This window comes from Mobula hypostoma, chromosome 2 (genome assembly GCF_963921235.1).
Source record: "Mobula hypostoma chromosome 2, sMobHyp1.1, whole genome shotgun sequence".
NCBI classification, from domain to species: Eukaryota; Metazoa; Chordata; class Chondrichthyes; order Myliobatiformes; family Myliobatidae; genus Mobula; species Mobula hypostoma.
The window spans coordinates 246,481,901-246,500,278 of NC_086098.1; the positions used below are offsets into that span (position 1 = coordinate 246,481,901).

Below are 18,378 nucleotides of genomic sequence, written 5' to 3' on the forward strand. Positions count from 1 at the left end.
CCTACACTCCTCACTGTCTCTGTAACCCCCTCCAGCCCCTACACCCCTCCCTGTCTCTGTAACCCCCTCCGGCCCCTACACCCCTCCCTGTCTCTGTAACCCCTCCAGCCCCTACACCCCTCCCTGTCTCTGTAACCCCTCCATCCCCTACACCCCTCCCTGTCTCTGTAACCCCTTCCATCCCCTACACCCCTCCCTGTATCTGTAACCCCCCCCCCCCGGCCCCTACACCCCTCCCTGTCTCTGTAACCCCCTCCGGCCCCTACACCCCTCCCTGTCTCTGTAACCCCTCCAGCCCCTACACCCCTCCCTGTCTCTGTAACCCCTCCATCCCCTACACCCCTCCCTGTCTCTGTAACCCCCTCCAGCCCCTACATCCCTTCCTGTCTCTGTAACCCCCCCCCAGCCCCTACACCCCTCCCTGTCTCTGTAACCCCTCCATCCCCTACATCCCTCCCTGTCTCTGTAACCCCCCCCCCGGCCCCTACACCCCTCCCTGTCTCTGTAACCCCCTCCGGCCCCTACACCCCTCCCTGTCTCTGTAACCCCTCCATCCCCTACACCCCTCCTTGTCTCTGTAACCCCCTCCAGCCCCTACACCCCTCCCTATCTCTGTAACCCCCTCCGGCCCCTACATCCCTCCCTGTCTCTGTAACCCCCTTCCCCCGGCCCCTACACCCCTCCCTGTCTCTGTAACCCCTCCATCCCCCTACATCCCTCCCTGTCTCTGTAACCCCCTCCAGCCCCTACACCTTTCCAGCACTTTCCAAACATGCTTAAAGAAGAAAGCCAGGAATTTGTCAGATTTTGTGTGAATCCCTGGCCTGAAGAGGAATCACAGAACTCCTGTGGAGGCTGTTCAGCTCATTGAATTTGTTCTGGTCCCCAGTGTCCTAAATCCAATTCCTCCCTGTTTTCCTGCTACCATTTGACTATTTTCATCCCTATTCCAGACAGTAAGGATTCATGGATTTTCCACTCAAATGCCCACACTCTCCCCAGTTTCCTGTTATGAAATTTTCAACAGCCTCCCCCCCCCCCGCCGATTTTCCATCCCTCACCCACACCGGGGAAGGATGGGGGGAACAGTGACCCTTTAACCCATTAATCCCTCATGTCGGGATGTGGTAGAGAAACGATTCACTTGTGGGAGAGCGCACAGACACACACACACACACACACACACACACACACACACACACACACACACACACACACACAGACAGACACACAGACACACACAGACACACACACACACACACACACACACACACAGACACACACACAGACACACACACACAGACACACACACACACAGACACACAGACACACACACACACACAGACAGACACACAGACACACAGACACACGCACACACACACACACAGACACAGACACACACACACACACACACACACACACACACACACACACACAGACACACACACACACACACACAAAACGCTGGAGGTCGGGATTGAACTCAGGTCTCTGGAGCCATGAAACATCATTGCTATCTGCTGTCTGAGGTTTCCTGGATTCCCAGAACCCTCTGGAATATTTACTGCCACAGCCTGTCCCAGGACAACAAAGGCTGGCAGACGCCACTCCTTACATCGGTGTTCCTGTCCCCTAGGTGTAGCGTGTCCGAGACGGAGCCACCATGTACGGCCTGTACCTGGAGGCCGTAAACGATTACATCAATGAGTCCTACGGAGAAGATGTATGGAGGCTGATCGAAGCTCGAGCAGAGATCCCTCACCTCAAGTTCGTCAAACACCAGATGTACAAGTAAGGGCCGAAAGTCCCGGGAGGGTAGAAGTTGGAAAAAGGAATGTGTAGTGGGACGGTGTAGAGAGAGTTTCACTCTGTGTCTAACCCCGGGAGTGTGTGATGGGACAGAGTGGAGGGAGTTTCACTCTGTGTCTGACCCCGGGAGTGTGTGATGGGACGGTGTGGAGGGAGTTTCACTCTGTGTCTGACCCCGGGAGTGTGTGATGGGATGGTATAGAGGGAGCTTCACTCTGTGTCTGACCCCGGGAGTGTGTGATGGGACGGTGTGGAGGGAGTTTCACACTGTGTCTGACCCTGGGAGTGTGTGATGGGGTGGTGTGGAGGGAGTTTCACTCTGTGTCTGACCCCGGGAGTGTGTGATGGGATGGTATAGAGGGAGCTTCACTCTGTGTCTGACCCTGGGAGTGTGTGATGGGACGGTGTAGAGGGAGCTTCACTCTGTGTCTGACCCCGGGAGTGTGTGATGGGACAGTGTAGAGTGAGTTTCACTCTGTGTCTGACCCCGGGAGTGTGTGATGGGACGGTGTAGAGGGAGCTTCACTCTGTGTCTGACCCCGGGAGTGTGTGATGGGGTGGTGTAGAGGGAGTTTCACACTGTGTCTGACCCTGGGAGTGTGTGATGGGACAACGTGGAGGGAGTTTCACTCTGTGTCTGACCCTGGGAGAGTGTGATCGGACAACGTGGAGGGAGTTTCACTCTGTGTCTGACCCCGGGAGTGTGTGATGGGACAACGTGGAGGGAGTTTCACTCTGTGTCTGACCCCGGGAGTGTGTGATGGGACAACGTGGAGGGAGTTTCACTCTGTGTCTGACCCTGGGAGAGTGTGATCGGACAACGTGGCGGGAGTTTCACTCTGTGTCTGACCCTGGGAGTGTGTGATGGGACAACGTGGAGGGAGTTTCACTCTGTGTCTGACCCCGGGAGTGTGTGATCGGACAACGTGGAGGGAGTTTCACTCTGTGTCTGACCCCGGGAGTGTGTGATGGGACGGTGTAGAGGGAGTTTCACTCTGTGTCTGACCCTGGGAGTGTGTGATGGGACGGTGTAGAGGGAGTTTCACTCTGTGCCTGACCCTCACTCTACCTGGGACTCGATACTTCCTCCTCTTCCCCCATTTTCTGTCCATCCCCATGATGGTCGTGCCTTCAGCTGTCTAGATCCTGAGCTCTGGTATCTCTTCGCTCATCGTTCTTGCCTCCCTCTATCACTTCACGCTCTCCCACACCGAGGGCTGGGTGCCTTCTTCCCACGTTTTGAGTGCTGGCTCCTGAGGACGATCCTTCTCTGGGGCCAAGAGCAGTTTGCAACTGGAATCTCTGCTAATGGCCGATTCTCCCTCTCACTAGTGACAACCTCATCCTCCGCATGGCAAAGGCCGCCGGAGAAGTCCTGGGCAAGACTCACGACGAGCTGATGTACGCGTTTGGGGTCTACATGGTGAAGCGGATTGGGAACTATGGATACGAACGGATTCTCCGGGTACTTTTCATCCCATTGCGGGCAGATCTCACACACACGCACACACGTCTGCTGGGAATTTCCATCCCCTCTTCTCTTTCACAGCCACTCAACGTAGAACCAGAATTGGACCTTTGGTCCATCATGTCTGTGCCAACCATGATGTCAATTAATTAATTCCATCTCCCTGAGCGTGGTCCAGATTCCTCTGTTCACGTCCCTGGTGAAACAGCTCTTAAAGAATGCAATGATGCAGTTGTAAAGGTTTCTGATCAGGCTGTACTTAAGACCATAAAATATAGGAGCAGAAGTAGGCCATTCTACTCTGCCATTCAATCATGGGCTGATCCAATTCTTCCAGTCATCTCCACTCCCCTGCCTTCTCCCCATACCCTTTGATGCCCTGGCTAATCAAGAGCCTATCTATCTCTGCCTTAAATGCACCCAATGACTTGGCCTCCACAGCCACTCATGGCAACAAATTCCACAGATTTAACACCCTCCGACTAAAGTAATTTCTCCGTAAGAAGTCCACGTGGAGTACTGTATCCTCCCCGTTACAGGAAGGATGTGTAGCCTTTGGAGAGGGTGCAGAGGAGTTTCACCAGGGTGTTACCTGGATTAGATGTCTAATACCAGAGCGTTTGCATTGAAGGAGAGAGGGAGAGTTTAAAGGAGAGAGAGGGAGATTTTGAAGGAGAGAGGGAGAGTTTGAAAGCTGGGTGACACAAAGCTGGGTGGCAGTGTGAAATGTGAGGAGGATGTTATGAGAATGCAGGGTGACTTGGACAGGCTGGGTGAGTGGGCAGATGCATGGCAGATGCAGTTTAATGTGGATAAATGTGAGGTTATCCACTTTGGTGGTAAGAACAGGAAGGCAGATTATTATCTAAATGGAGTAAGTTAGGAAAAGGGGAAGCACAACAAGATCCAGGTGTTCTTGTGCATCAGTCACTGAAAGCAAGCATGCAAGTACAGCAGGCTGTGAAGAAAGCTAATGGCATGCTGGCCTTCATAACAAGGGGAATTGAGTATAAGAGCAAAGAGGTCCTTCTGCAGCTGTACAGGGCCCTGGTGAGGCCACACCTGGAGTACTGTGTGCAGTTTTGGTCTCCAAATTTGAGGAAGGACATTCTTGCTATTGAGGGAGTGCAGCGTAGGTTCACAAGGTTAATTCCTGAGATGGCGGTACTGTGATATGTTGAAAAATTGGAGCGACTGGGCTTGTATACTCTGGAATTTAGAAGGCTGAGAGGGGATCTGATTGAAACATATAAGATTATTAAGGGATTGGACACGCTGGAGGCAGGAAGCATGTTCCCGCTGATGGGTGTGTCCAGAACCAGAGGCCACAGTTTAATAATAAGGGGTAGGCCATTTAGAACGGAGTTGAGGAAAAACTTTTTCACACAGAGAGTGGTAGATATATGGAATGCTCTGCCCCAGAAGGCTGTGGAGGCCAAGTCTCTGGATGCTTTCAAGAAAGAGATGGATAGAGCTCTTAAAGATAGTGGAATCAAAGGTTATGGGGATAAGGCAGGAACTGGATACTGATTGTGGATGATCAGCCATGATCACAGTGAATGGTGGTGCTGGCTCGAAGGGCCGAATGGCCTACTCCTGCACCTATTGTCTATTGTCTATTGAAGGAGAGAGAGGGAGTGTGTGAAGGAGAGAGAGGGAGGGTTTAAAGGAGATGCATGTGGATTATTTTACACAGAGAGTGGAAGGTGTTGCCGGGGTGGTGGTGAAGGTAGATACAATGCTAGTGTTTAGAACACAGAACAGAAACAGGCCCTTCAGCCCTTCATGGCTATGCCAGCTATGATGGCAAATAACCTCATCCTTTCTACCTACACAATGTTCATATGCCTCCATTCCCTGCACATCCTTGTGTCTGTCTGAGACCCTCTGCCTCCACCACCACCCCGGGCACAGCATTCCAAATACCCACCGAAGAAAACTTACCCTTTATACTTACCCCCCTCACCTTAAATGTATGTCCTCTGTAGTATTACACATTCCTGACCTGCAAGATCTACTCTTTCGATGTTCCTCACTATCTGAGGCTTCCCTCAGCCTCCGTTACTCCAGAGAAAACAACCTCTCTTTGCTCTCTGATCCAGGCAGCATCTCGGTGAACCTCTTCTACACCCTTTCCAAAGCCTCCTGACCTGTCCTGTAACGGGGTGAGCAGAACTGCCCACAATACTCCAAGTGCAGATTGACCAGAGTCTGACACAACTGCTCTAAGAGGAATTTAGACAGAGTGGGGAAGGGAGGGATATAAACCATTTCTAGGGAGATGGGATTAGTTAGATCAGCATCATGGCTAGCCCAGACAGTGGGGCGAAGGGCCTGTTCCTCTACTGTATTGCCCTATGTTCTATCTGTATTAGAAAATCAAGATTTGAATAGCTCAGAGTCAGCAGAAAGCAGCTGATTGGGCAGTCGAGGTCAGGTGACCAAACATTTTGAAAAGCTCAAACAGATAAATAGAGGGATAGCTCAAGCGAAGCGGCCAGTGGAAAGTGGCCAGTGAGTGAGTGGAGCTTTGAGGCTTTGACTTGAGAGGCTTCGACGAGAAGAGGCAGAGGACAAGCTAGCTCGCAGTTAGTTTCTACAATGTCTCCTGAGACGGTGATGTGCCTCTCATGTGAGATGTGGCAGTCTTGGGGGAACGCCCCTCTCCCGCAGAGTCACATCTGCCAGAAGTGCATATGGCTGGGCGATCTGGAAGACCGTGTAAGGAATCTGGAGCAGCAGCTGGATGACCTTCGACTCATAAGGGAGAATGAGGCAGTCGTAGATGAGAGCTACAGGGAGGTAGTCACACCTAGGCTGTCGGAAGCAGGTCGTTGGGTGACAGTCAGAGGGGGGAAAGCGAAGGTGAGCAGACAGGTAGTGCAGAGCACCCCTGTAGCCATTCCCCTGAATAATAAGTTTACCGTCCTGGATACTGTTGGCGGGGACGACCGACCAGGTGTGAACCACGGTGGCAGGGCCTCTGGCACTGAGTCTGACCCTGTGGTGCTGAAGGGTGGGATGGAGAAGAGGAGAGCAGTCGTCATTGGAGACTCTATAGTCAGGGGAGCAGACAGGAGATTTTGTGGACGTGAGAAGGACACCCGCATGGTTTATTGCCTCCCGGGTGCCAGGGTCCGGGATGTCTCTGACCGGGTGCACGACATCCTGGTACGAGAGGGAAAGCAACCAGAAGTCGTGATACATGTTGGGACCAACGACAAAGGCAGGAAGAGGGATAAGGTCCTGAAGTGTGAGTTTCGGGAACCAGGCAGAAGGCTGAAGAACAGGACCTCAGGGGTGGCGTTCTCAGGATTGCTGCCAGTGCTACGTGACAGTGATGGTAAGAATTGGAGGAGATGGCAGTTGAATGCGTGGCTGAGGAGTTGGTGCAGGGAGCAGGGTTTTGGATTTTTGGATCATTGGGATCTCTTCTGGGGAAGGTGGGACCTGTACAGATTGGATGGGTTGCACCTGAACTCGAGAGGGAGCAGTATCCTTGCAGGTAGGTTTGCTAGCATGGTTCGGGAGGGTTTAAACTAATTTGCGAGGGAGATGGGACCCAGAGCGACAGAGCAGTGAAAGAAGTGCATGGAGTAAAGCCAGATCTAACATACAGAGAGGCTTTGAGGAAAGAGAAGCAGAATAAACGGTGTAAAGACAGTAAGGTAGAAGGGCTGAAATGTGTGTACCTCAATGCAAGAAGCATCAGGAACAAAGGTGATGAACTGAGAGCTTGGATACATACATGGAATTATGATGTAGTGGCCATTACAGAGACTTGGCTGGCACCAGGGCAGGAATGGATTCTCAATATTCCTGGATTTCAGTGCTTTAAAAGAGATAGAGAGGGCGGAAAAAGGGGAGGAGGGGTGGCATTACTGGTCAGGGATACTATTACAGCTACAGAAAGGGTGGGTAATGTAGCAGGATCCTCTTTTGAGTCAATATGGGTGGAAGTCAGGAACAGGAAGGGAGCAGTTACGCTACTGGGGGTATTCTATAGGCCCCCTGGTAGCAGCAGAGATACAGAGGAGCAGATTGGGAGGCAGATTTTGGAAAGGTGCAAAGATAACAGGGTTGTTATCATGGGTGACTTTAACTTCCCTAATATTGATTGGCACCTGATTAGTTCCAAGGGTTTAGATGGGGCAGAGTTTGTTAAGTGTGTCCAGGATGGATTCCTGTCACAGTATGTGGACAGGCCGACCAGGGGGAATGCCATACTAGATCTAGTACTAGGTAATGAACCGGGTCAGGTCACAGATCTCTCAGTGGGTGAGCATCTGGGGGACAGTGACCACCGCTCCCTGGCCTTTATAATTATCATGGAAAAGGATAGAATCAAAGAGGACAGGAAAATTTTTAATTGGGGAAAAGCAAGTTATGAGGCTATAAGGCTAGAACTTGCGGGTGTGAATTGGGATGATGTTTTTGCAGGGAAATGTACTATGGACATGTGGTCGATGTTTAGAGATCTCCTGCGGGATGTAAGGGATAAATTTGTTCCGGTGAGGAAGATAAAGAATGGTAGGGTGAAGGAACCATGGGTGACAAGTGAGGTGGAAAATCTAGTCAGGTGGAAGAAGGCAGCATACATGAGGTTTAGGAAGCAAGGATCAGATGGGTCTATTGAGGAATATAGGGAAGCAAGAAAGGAACTTAAGAAGGGGCTGAGAAGAGCAAGAAGGGGGCATGAGAAGGCCTTGGCGAGTAGGGTAAAGGAAAACCCCAAGGCATTCTTCAATTATGTGAAGGAAAAAAGGATGACAGGAGTGAAGGTAGGACTGATTTGAGATAAAGGTGGGAAGATGTGCCTGGAGACTGTGGAAGTGAGTGAGGTCCTCAATGAATACTTCTCTTCGGTATTCACCAATGAGAGGGAAATTGATCATGGTGAGGACAATATGAGTGAGGTTGATGTTCTGGAGCATGTTGATATCAAGGGAGAGGAGGTGTTGGAGTTGTTAAAATACATTAGGACAGATAAGTCCCCGGGGCCTGACCGAATATTCCCCAGGCTGCTCTATGAGGCGAGAGAAGAGATTGCTGAGCCTCTGGCTAGGATCTTTATGTCCTTGTTGTCCACGGGAATGGTACCGGAGGATTGGAGGGAGGCGAATGTTGTCCCCTTGTTCAAAAAAGGTAGTAGGGATAGTCCAGGTAATTATAGACCAGTGAGCCTTACGTCTGCGGTGGGAAAGTTGTTGGAAAAGATTCTTAGAGATAGAATCTATAGGCATTTAGAGAATCATGGTCTGATCAGGGACAGTCAGCATGGCTTTGTGAAGGGCAGATCGTGCCTAACAAGCCTGATAGAGTTCTTTGAGGAGATGACGAGGCATATAGATGAGGGTAGTGCAGTGGATGTGATCTATATGGATTTTAGTAAGGCATTTGACAAGGTTCCACACAGTAGGCTTATTCAGAAAGTTAGAAGGCATGGGATCCAGGGAAGTTTGGCCAGGTGGATTCAGAATTGGCTTGCTTGCAGAAGGCAGAGGGTGGCGGAGGAGGGAGTACATTCAGATTGGAGGATTGTGACTAGTGGTGTCCCACAAGGATCTGTTCTGGGACCTCTACTTTTCATGATTTTTATTAACGACCTGGATGTGGGGGTAGAAGGGTGGGTTGGCAAGTTTGCAGATGACACAAAGGTTGGTGGTGTTGTGGATAGTGTAGAGGATTGTCAAAGATTGCAGAGAGACATCGCTAGGATGCAGAAGTGGGCTGAGAAGTGGCAGATGGAGTTCAATCCGGAGAAGTGTGAGGTGGTACACTTTGGAAGGACAAATTCCAAGGCAGAGTACAAAGTAAATGGCAGGATACTTGGTAGTGTGGAGGAGCAGAGGGATCTCAGGGTACATGTCCACAGATCCCTGAAAGTTGCCTCACAGGTGGATAGGGTAGTTAAGAAACCCTATGGGGTGTTAGCTCTCATAAGGCGAGGGATAGAGTTTAAGAGTCGCGATGTAACGATGCAGCTCTATAAAACTCTGGTTAGGCCACACTTGGAGTACTGTGTCCATTTCTGGTCACCTCACTATAGGAAGGATGTGGAAGCATTGGAAAGGGTACAGAGGAGATTTACCAGGATGCTGCCTAGTTTAGAAAGTATGCATTATGATCAGAGATTAAGGGAGCTAGGGCTTTACTCTTTGGAGAGAAGGAGGATGAGAGGAGACATGATAGAGGTGTACAAGATAATAAGAGGAATAGATAGAGTGGATAGCCAGCGCCTCTTCCCCAGGGCACCACTGCTCAATACAAGAGGACATGGCTTTAAGGTAAGGGGTGGGAAGTTCAAGGGGGATATTAGAGGAAGGTTTTTTACTCAGAGAGTGGTTGGTGTGTGGAATGCACTGCCTGAGTCAGTGGTGGAGGCAGATACACTAGAGAAGTTTAAGAGACTACTAGACAGGTATATGGAGGAATCTAAGGTGGGGGCTTATATGGGAGGCAGGGTTTGAGGGTCAGCACAACATTGTGGGCCGAAGGGCCTGTACTGTGCTGTACTATTCTATGTTCTATGTAACTTGATCTCCCTCCAACTAAAATAATCTGCTTCAATGGCATTCTTGCCTGGATTAAACTCCCTCTGCCACTTCTCCGCCCATATCTGCAACTGATCTATATCCTGCAGCCTTTGTTAATCTTCTCCACGATCCCCAATGCCACCAAACTGCAGGTAAAAGAATCTTGTGGTTCTAGAGTCTCCCTCAAGAGAAAAGCCAAAGTCAAGTTTATTGTCATCTGCACAAGTGCAATGAAAAACTTACTTGCAGCAGCATCACAGCATTGGGTGCACAATATTCACTAGGAAAACATAAACTAAACACAAACTATATACAACTTTTACAAGAAAGAACAAAATTGGCACAGAAAAAAAGATATAGTGCAAAGCGTCACAGTGTTGCTGTGCTGAGGTGGTGATTGGGGTTGTGTCGGTTGGGTCAAGAACCGAATGGTTGAAGGGAAGTGGCTGTTCCTGAACCTGGTGGTGTGGGACCTCCTGCCCGATGGGAGCTGAGAGAAGATGGCCTGGCCCGGATGGTGGGGATCTGTGATGATGGACGTTACCTTCTTGAGGGAGGACCTCCTGTAGACTCGACCGATGGTGGGGAGGGATGTGCCTGTGATTGTACTGGGCCAAGTCCCCCTCCCTCTGCGGTTTCCTGCAGCCCCACACATTAGATTCGCCGTACCAGACCATGATGCGAACAGTCAGGATACCTTCAACAGGACGTCTGGAGGAGTTTGTTAGAGTGTTTGGTGACAGGCCGAACTCCTGAAACTCTAAATAAAAGTAGAGAGACTTCCTTGTGATCGCATCTGTGTGTGGGCCCAGGACAGCTCATCGGAAGTGTTAACTCCCCGGAGTTTAAGGCTGTCCACATCGTAGACTGGCACAAGCTCACCCCCCCTCCCCTTCCTGAGGCCAGTGATCCTGCCCACACCCAGTACCCTCTTCTCCTCCGTGGCACCCACCCCGACTCCAGGCTCAGGTCCGGAGCCCGGACCAGTCCCAGAACAGCCTGGGAGGGAGCAGGCAGGAGGTATGACAAGAGGCTTGTAGGCAGAAGAAGGGCCGAACAGCCTGGCACCTGGCATGGGCTCCAGGTAGGTGGTCACTTGGGTGTGGAGGACCCCAGTAGGGGACACTTGGAACAAGACTAGCCCATCAGCAAGGCAGGAGTACCAACCCCACCCAAGCCGAGGGATAGGAGTCCCTGGGAAATGTTCCAGGGTGGGAGTTGGAGTTTTTGAGTGAGGTCCTGTTTGTTCCAGACACAGCTGTGGGAGGTGACCTCTGTCTTGATCCTTCACTCCCCACCCCATCACCCTTCTTTCCCCCTCCCCATATCACCCCCTTCCCTCCTATCCACCTCTGTCCCCATCCCTCTCCCCTCCTTACCCTGTCCCATCCCCTTCTCTTCCCTCCACCCCACCCTCTCACCTCCCCTCTCCTTTCATCCCTCCCAATGTTCAACCCCTCCCCTCTCTCCCTGTCCTGTCCCATGTCGCCCCCTCCCTCCAACCCTCCCTCCCCTCTCTCCCCTCTCTCCCCGTCCTGTCTGGTCCCATGTCGCCCCCCTCCCTCCCCTCTCTCCCCTGTCTCCCGTCCAGGTGCTGGGCCGGAACGTGCGGGACTTCATCAACGAGCTGGACAACCTCCACGAGTATTTCCGCTTCTCCTTCCCCAAGGTGCAGCCGCCCAGCTTCTGCGTGGAGGAAGAGTGCGAACGCAGCCTCACCCTCCACTACCGCAGCACCCGCAAGGGCTTCACCCAGTTTGTCAAGGGTACGGGGGGGCAGTGAGGGGCAGAGAGGTGCCAGGGAGGGAGGGAGGGGGAAGGGGAGAGGATGAGGGAGGGGAGAGAATGAGGGGGGAGATATGATGGGGTAAGGGAGGGGGAAGAGGAAAGGATGAGGGAGTGGTTGAGGTGGAAGGGGAGAGGATGGGGAAGAGGAGAGGATGAGGGAGGAGATATGGTAGGGGAAGGGATGGGGAAGGGAGGGGGTGAGGGAGGGGGATGAAGTGGAAGGGGAGGGGATGAGAGAGGGGGATGAGGTGGAAGGGGAGGGGATGAGGGAGGGGAGGGGATGGGGAGAGGATGAGGGAGGAGATATGGTGGGGGAGGGATGGGGAAGAGGAGGGGATGAGGTGGAAGGGGGAGGGGATATAGTGGGGGAAGGGAGGGACGGAGGGTCGGTCGGGTTCCCAGGGAGAGAGGGGTGGAGGGTGTTGAGGATGGAGGGGCATTGATGAGGGGGCACCACATTGCAGGAGGGGCAGTGAGGCGAGAGGGCATTGGGGGCAGCAAGCACAATGCACTGCAGATGGACAGCGAGGGGGGAGAGCAGAAACTGCAAGTTGAGTTAATCTGGAGAAGTGTGAGGCACTCGTTGTGTTTGGGAGATCAAACGTAAAGGGACGGCACTTAGTTATGTGCCCGACCCTCAGGAGCTTTGCTGTACAGAGAGACCTTGGGGTCCAGGTTCAGAGCTCTCTGAAAGGGACCCCTCACCAGTCAGGGCAAGGAATACGAGAGCCAATGCAGCTTTATAAACCTCGGGTCCGGACACGTCGGGGGAACTGCATCCAGTTCCATCACGGGAAGGATGTGGGGGATTTGGGGAGGGTGCAGGAGGGGCTCGTCAGGATGCTGTCTGGATTAGAGGACATGGGCTCTGAGGAGAGCTGTTTTCTCCGGAGTGCCTGAAGCTGAGGAGGGATCTGATAGGGGTTTATAAAATCACGCATGGAGTAGACAGCCGGTGGAAACGTTTGACACCATTGGGGATGTATTTAAGGCGGGGGGGGGTGGTAAGTTCAAAGTGATGTGTGGGGCAAGTTTATTTTTACACACAGAGTGGTTTGTGCCCTGCGAGGGGTGGTGGTGGAGGCAGATACGATAGAGGGGTTCAAGAGGTACGTGGATGGGGAGAGGATGGAGAGACATAGGCACTGTGTAAGCAGAAGGGATTCGATTAGTTGGACATATAGCTACAGGGGGCCAAGGTTAATATGCAGGTGGTGAGGAAGACAAATGCAATGTTAGCATTCATTTCTAGAGGACCAGAATATAAAAGCCAGGATGAAATGTCAAGGCTTTATAAGACACTGGTGAGGCCTCTCTAGCAGTATTGTGAGCAGGTTTGGGCCCTTATTTAAGAAAGGATCTGCTGACAGTAGAGGGGAGGACCCACAGGAGCTTCTTGAGAATGATTCTGAGAACAAAGGGTTATCGTATGAGGAGTGATTGGAGGCTCTGGGCCTGTATTCACTGAAGTTTATAAGAATGAGGGGGGGATCTCATTGAAGCTCATTGGATACCGAAAGGCCGAGCTGATGTGAAGAGGAGGTTTCCTCTAGTGGGGAAGTCAAGAACCAGAGATCACAGCCTCAGCATAGAGGGATGCCCATTTAGAACGGAGATGAGGAGGAATTTCTTTAGCCAGTGGGTGGTGAATCTGTGGAATTTATTGCCACAGATGGCTTTGGAGGCCGAGTCATTGGGCAAAGTTAAAGCAGAGATCGATAAGTTCGTGATTAGTGAGGGCAGAGAAATGGGATAGAGAGAGAAACGGGTCAGCCATGATGGAATAGCAGAGCAGTGTCCATTGGCTGAACGGCCTCATTCTGCTCCCATCTGTTATGGCTGATGCAGGGGTCCCCAGGAACCCCTGGAGACACCAACCCATCTGACCCATTGCCCCTCTGCAGGGCAGTTGTCGCAGGTTGGCCGCCAGTTCTACAACACGGACATCGAGGTGGAGATCCTCTCCAAGGAGGAGACAGAGAAGATGACGTACGTGGTGTACAAGATGAACTTTGACAACGCGGCCTTCAAGCACCGCAGGCCGCAGCTGAGGGCGGCCCCCGATTACGAGAAGCTGCCCATGAAGAAGGGCATCTTCTTCGACATGTTCCCCTTCAGCATGATCTTCCGACGCGACATGACCATGTCCAGGATCGGCGATGGTCTCAAGGAGGTCTTCTCCGACCTGCAGGGCAAGAAGGTCAACGACGAGTTCACCCTGGTCCGACCCATGCTGGAGTTCAACTGGGAAAATGTAGGTTAGAGTGCTGGGGTGGGGGAGGGGGAGTGACGGATGGGGAGGGAGGAGTCCGGGAGTGACGGGTGGGGTGAGGGTGGAGTCTGTGAGTGATGGATGGGTTGTGGGAGTCTGGGAGTGACAGGGAGAGGGTTGGGGGGAGGTGTCTTTGAAGGGAGATGGGAGAGAGGGAGGAGAGTTGAGTGAAGGAGAAGGGGGAGGAATCTGGGTAGGGAGGGTGATTTCTAGAAGTGAGAGGAGATTGGGAGAAGATTCTGTGAGGGAAAGGCAGAGGGGAGGGGTGTGAAATTGAGGAGGGACCGAGGATGGATTTGGAAGTGAAAGTGGAATTGTCTGCGAGACGTTGGAAAAGGAAGAGTGGTCTGTGACGATAGATGGCTCTGGGAATGAGGGACAAGATGAAGATGGGACTGGGAGTGAGGGAGAGGGTGGAAATAGACGGGAGTGAGGGGGAGAGTGGTAATGGATCTGGGAGTGAGGGAGAGAGTGGAGATGGAACAGGGAGTGAGGGGGAAGGTGGAGATGGACGGGAGTGAGGGGGAGAGTGGAGATGGACGGGAGTGAGGGAGAGAGTGGAGATGGAACAGGGAGTGAGGGAGAGGGTGAAAATGGACGGGAGTGAGGGGGAGAGTGGAGATGGATCTGGGAGTGAGGGAGAGAGTGGAGATGGAACAGGGAGTGAGGGAGAGGGTGGAAATAGACGGGAGTGAGGGGGAGAGTGGAGATGGATCTGGGAGTGAGGGAGAGAGTGGAGATGGAACAGGGAGTGAGGGAGAGGGTGGAAATAGACGGGAGTGAGGGGGAGAGTGGTAATGGATCTGGGAGTGAGGGGGAGGGTGGAGATGGAACAGGGAGTGAGGGAGAGAGTGGAGATGGGACGGGAGTGAGGGGGAGAGTGGTAATGGATCTGGAAGTGAGGGGGAGGGTGGAGATGGAACAGGGAGTGAGGGAGAGAGTGGAGATGGGACGGGAGTGAGGGAGAGGGTGAAAATGGACGAGTAAGGGAGAGAGTGGAGATAGGATGGGGAGTGAGGGGGAAGGTGGAGATGGACTGGGAGTGAGGGGGAGGGTGGAAATGGACATGGAGTGAGGGAGAGAGTGGTGATGGACTGGGAGTGAGGGGGAGAGTGGAGATGGGACGGGGAGTGAGGGGGAGGGTGGTGATGGACTGGGAGTGAGGGGGAGAGTGGAGATGGGACGGGGAGTGAGGGGGAGGGTGGAAATGGACATGGAGTGAGGGAGAGAGTGGAGATGGACGGGAGTGAGGGGGAGAGTGGTAATGGATCTGGAAGTGAGGGGGAGGGTGGAGATGGAACAGGGAGTGAGGGAGAGAGTGGAGATGGGACGGGAGTGAGGGGGAGAGTGGTAATGGATCTGGAAGTGAGGGGGAGGGTGGAGATGGAACAGGGAGTGAGGGAGAGAGTGGAGATGGGACGGGAGTGAGGGGGAGAGTGGTAATGGATCTGGGAGTGAGGGAGAGAGTGGAGATGGGACGGGAGTGAGGGGGAGAGTGGTAATGGATCTGGGAGTGAGGGAGAGAGTGGAGATGGGACGGGAGTGAGGGGGAGAGTGGTAATGGATCTGGGAGTGAGGGGGAGCGTGCAGATGGGACGGTGAGTGAGGGAGAGGGTGGAGATGGGACTGGGAGTGAGGGGGAGGGTGGAAATGGACATGGAGTGAGGGAGAGAGTGGAGATAGGATGGGGAGTGAGGGGGAGCGTGCAGATGGGACGGTGAGTGAGGGAGAGGGTGGAGATGGGACTGGGAGTGAGGGAGAGGGTGAAAATGGACGAGTAAGGGAGAGAGTGGAGATAGGATGGGGAGTGAGGGGGAAGGTGGAGATGGACTGGGAGTGAGGGGGAGGGTGGAAATGGACATGGAGTGAGGGAGAGAGTGGAGATGGACGGGAGTGAGGGGGAGAGTGGTGATGGACTGGGAGTGAGGGGGAGAGTGAAGATGGATCAGGGAGTGAGGGGGAGGTGGAGATGGAACAGGGAGTGAGGGAGAGAGTGGAAATGGACATGGAGTGAGGGAGAGAGTGGAGATGGACGGGAGTGAGGGGGAGGGTAGAGATGGGACGGGGAGTGAGGGGGAGAGTGGTGATGGACTGGGAGTGAGGGGGAGAGTGATAATTGATCTGGGAGTGAGGGGGAGAGTGGAGATGGGACGGGGAGTGAGGGGGAGGATGGAGATGGACAGGAGTGAGGGGGAGGGTGGAGATGGACAGGAGTGAGGGGGAGGGTGGAGATGGACTGGGAGTGAGGGGGAGGGTGGAGATGGACTGGGAGTGAGGGGGAGGGTGGAGATGGACTGGGAGTGATGGGGAGAGTGATAATTGATCTGGGAGTGAGGGGGAGAGTGGAGATGGGACGGGGAGTGAGGGGGAGGATGGAGATGGACTGGGAGTGAGGGGGAGGGTGGAGATGGACTGGGAGTGATGGGGAGAGTGATAATTGATCTGGGAGTGAGGGGGAGAGTGGAGATGGGACGGGGAGTGAGGGGGAGGATGGAGATGGACTGGGAGTGAGGGGGAGGGTGGAGATGGACTGGGAGTGATGGGGAGAGTGATAATTGATCTGGGAGTGAGGGGGAGAGTGGAGATGGGACGGGGAGTGAGGGGGAGGATGGAGATGGACGGGAGTGAGGGGGAGGGTGGAGATGGACTGGGAGTGAGGGGGAGGGTGGAGATGGACTGGGAGTGAGGGGGAGGATGGAGATGGACGGGAGTGAGGGGGAGGGTGGAGATGGACTGGGAGTGAGGGGGAGGAGGGTGGAGATGGACTGGGAGTGAGGGGGAGGGTGGAGATGGACTGGGAGTGGAGATGGACTGGGAGTGAGGGGGAGGGTGGAGATGGACTGGGAGTGAGGGGGAGGATGGAGATGGACTGGGAGTGAGGGGGAGGGTGGAGATGGACTGGGAGTGAGGGGGAGGGTGGAGATGGACTGGGAGTGAGGGGGAGGGTGGAGATGGACTGGGAGTGAGGGGGAGGATGGAGATGGACGGGAGTGAGGGGGAGGGTGGAGATGGACTGGGAGTGAGGGGGAGGGTGGAGATGGACTGGGAGTGAGGGGGAGGGTGGAGATGGACTGGGAGTGAGGGGGAGGATGGAGATGGACGGGAGTGAGGGGGAGGGTGGAGATGGACTGGGAGTGAGGGGGAGGGTGGAGATGGACTGGGAGTGAGGGGGAGGATGGAGATGGACGGGAGTGAGGGGGAGGGTGGAGATGGACTGGGAGTGAGGGGGAGGATGGAGATGGACTGGGAGTGAGGGGGAGGATGGAGATGGACGGGAGTGAGGGGGAGGGTGGAGATGGACTGGGAGTGAGGGGGAGGATGGAGATGGACTGGGAGTGAGGGGGAGGATGGAGATGGACGGGAGTGAGGGGGAGGGTGGAGATGGACTGGGAGTGAGGGGGAGGGTGGAGATGGACTGGGAGTGAGGGGGAGGGTGGAGATGGACTGGGAGTGATGGGGATAGTACAGACAGGACTGTGTGTGAGGACAGATGACTTTGGCAGTGAGAGGATTGTCTCAGGCCCTTTCCTTTGAATTATTGGCAACACCTGGCTTGGGTTGCTGGCTGGAGGGGGGAAATGAAATACTGTGGAGGATAGCAGCCTGAGGCACTGAGTGACATCCACCTCTCTAACGTAGATCTATACCCACCTCAACAATGTCTTCGAGCTGATGTCCAAGGCTGTGGTTGAGAGCAAACAGAAGCTGAGTGTATCCAATACCGACAGAAATCCCGAGGAAGACCAGCAGAATAAAGGTAATGGGACGGTGTGGAGGGAGTTTCACTCTGTGTCTGACCCCGGGAGTGTGTGATGGGACAGTGTAGAGGGAGCTTCACTCTGTGTCTGACCCCGGGAGTGTGTGATGGGACAGTGTAGAGGGAGCTTCACTCTGTGTCTGTCCCGGGGAGTGTGTGATGGGACAGTGTAGAGGGAGCTTCACTCTGTGTCTGACCCCGGGAGTGTGTGATGGGACAGTGTAGAGGGAGTTTCACTCTGTGTCTGACCCCGGGAGTGTGTGATGGGACAGTGTAGAGGGAGTTTCACTCTGTGTCTGACCCCGGGAGTGTGTGATGGGACAGTGTAGAGGGAGCTTCACTCTGTGTCTGACCCCAGGAGGGTGTGATGGGACGGTGTAGAGGGAGTTTCACTCTGTGTCTGACCCCGGGAGTGTGTGAAGGGACGGCGTGGAGGGAGCTTCACTCTGTGTCTGACCCCGGGAGTGTGTGATGGGACAGTGTGGAGGAAGATTCACTCTGTGTCTGACCCCGGGAGTGTGTGATGGGACAGTGTAGAGGGAGCTTCACTCTGTGTCTGACCCCGGGAGTGTGTGATGGGACGGTGTAGAGGAGTTTCACTCTGTGTCTGACCCCGGGAGTGTGTGATGGGACAGTGTAGAGGGAGTTTCACTCTGTGCCTGACCCCGGGAGTGTGTGATGGGACGGTGTAGAGGGAGCTTCACTCTGTGTCTGACCCCGGGAGTGTGTGATGGGACAGTGTAGAGGG

The 18,378-nt window shown here is 53.8% G+C and overlaps 1 protein-coding gene across 1 annotated transcript in view; it reads left to right on the forward strand.

The window, feature by feature from the left end:
- The window catches only part of LOC134337497 (soluble guanylate cyclase 88E-like), an 83,178-nt gene that overhangs the window by 21,461 nt on the left and 43,339 nt on the right, over window positions 1-18,378 (forward strand). The window contains exons 2-6 of the mRNA XM_063032568.1: window positions 1,637-1,791; window positions 3,142-3,274; window positions 11,405-11,579; window positions 13,506-13,855; window positions 17,513-17,630. Of these exons, the coding sequence (XP_062888638.1) occupies window positions 1,664-1,791; window positions 3,142-3,274; window positions 11,405-11,579; window positions 13,506-13,855; window positions 17,513-17,630 (904 nt within the window). The 5' untranslated portion in view covers window positions 1,637-1,663. The remainder of the gene's footprint in view (window positions 1-1,636; window positions 1,792-3,141; window positions 3,275-11,404; window positions 11,580-13,505; window positions 13,856-17,512; window positions 17,631-18,378) is intronic.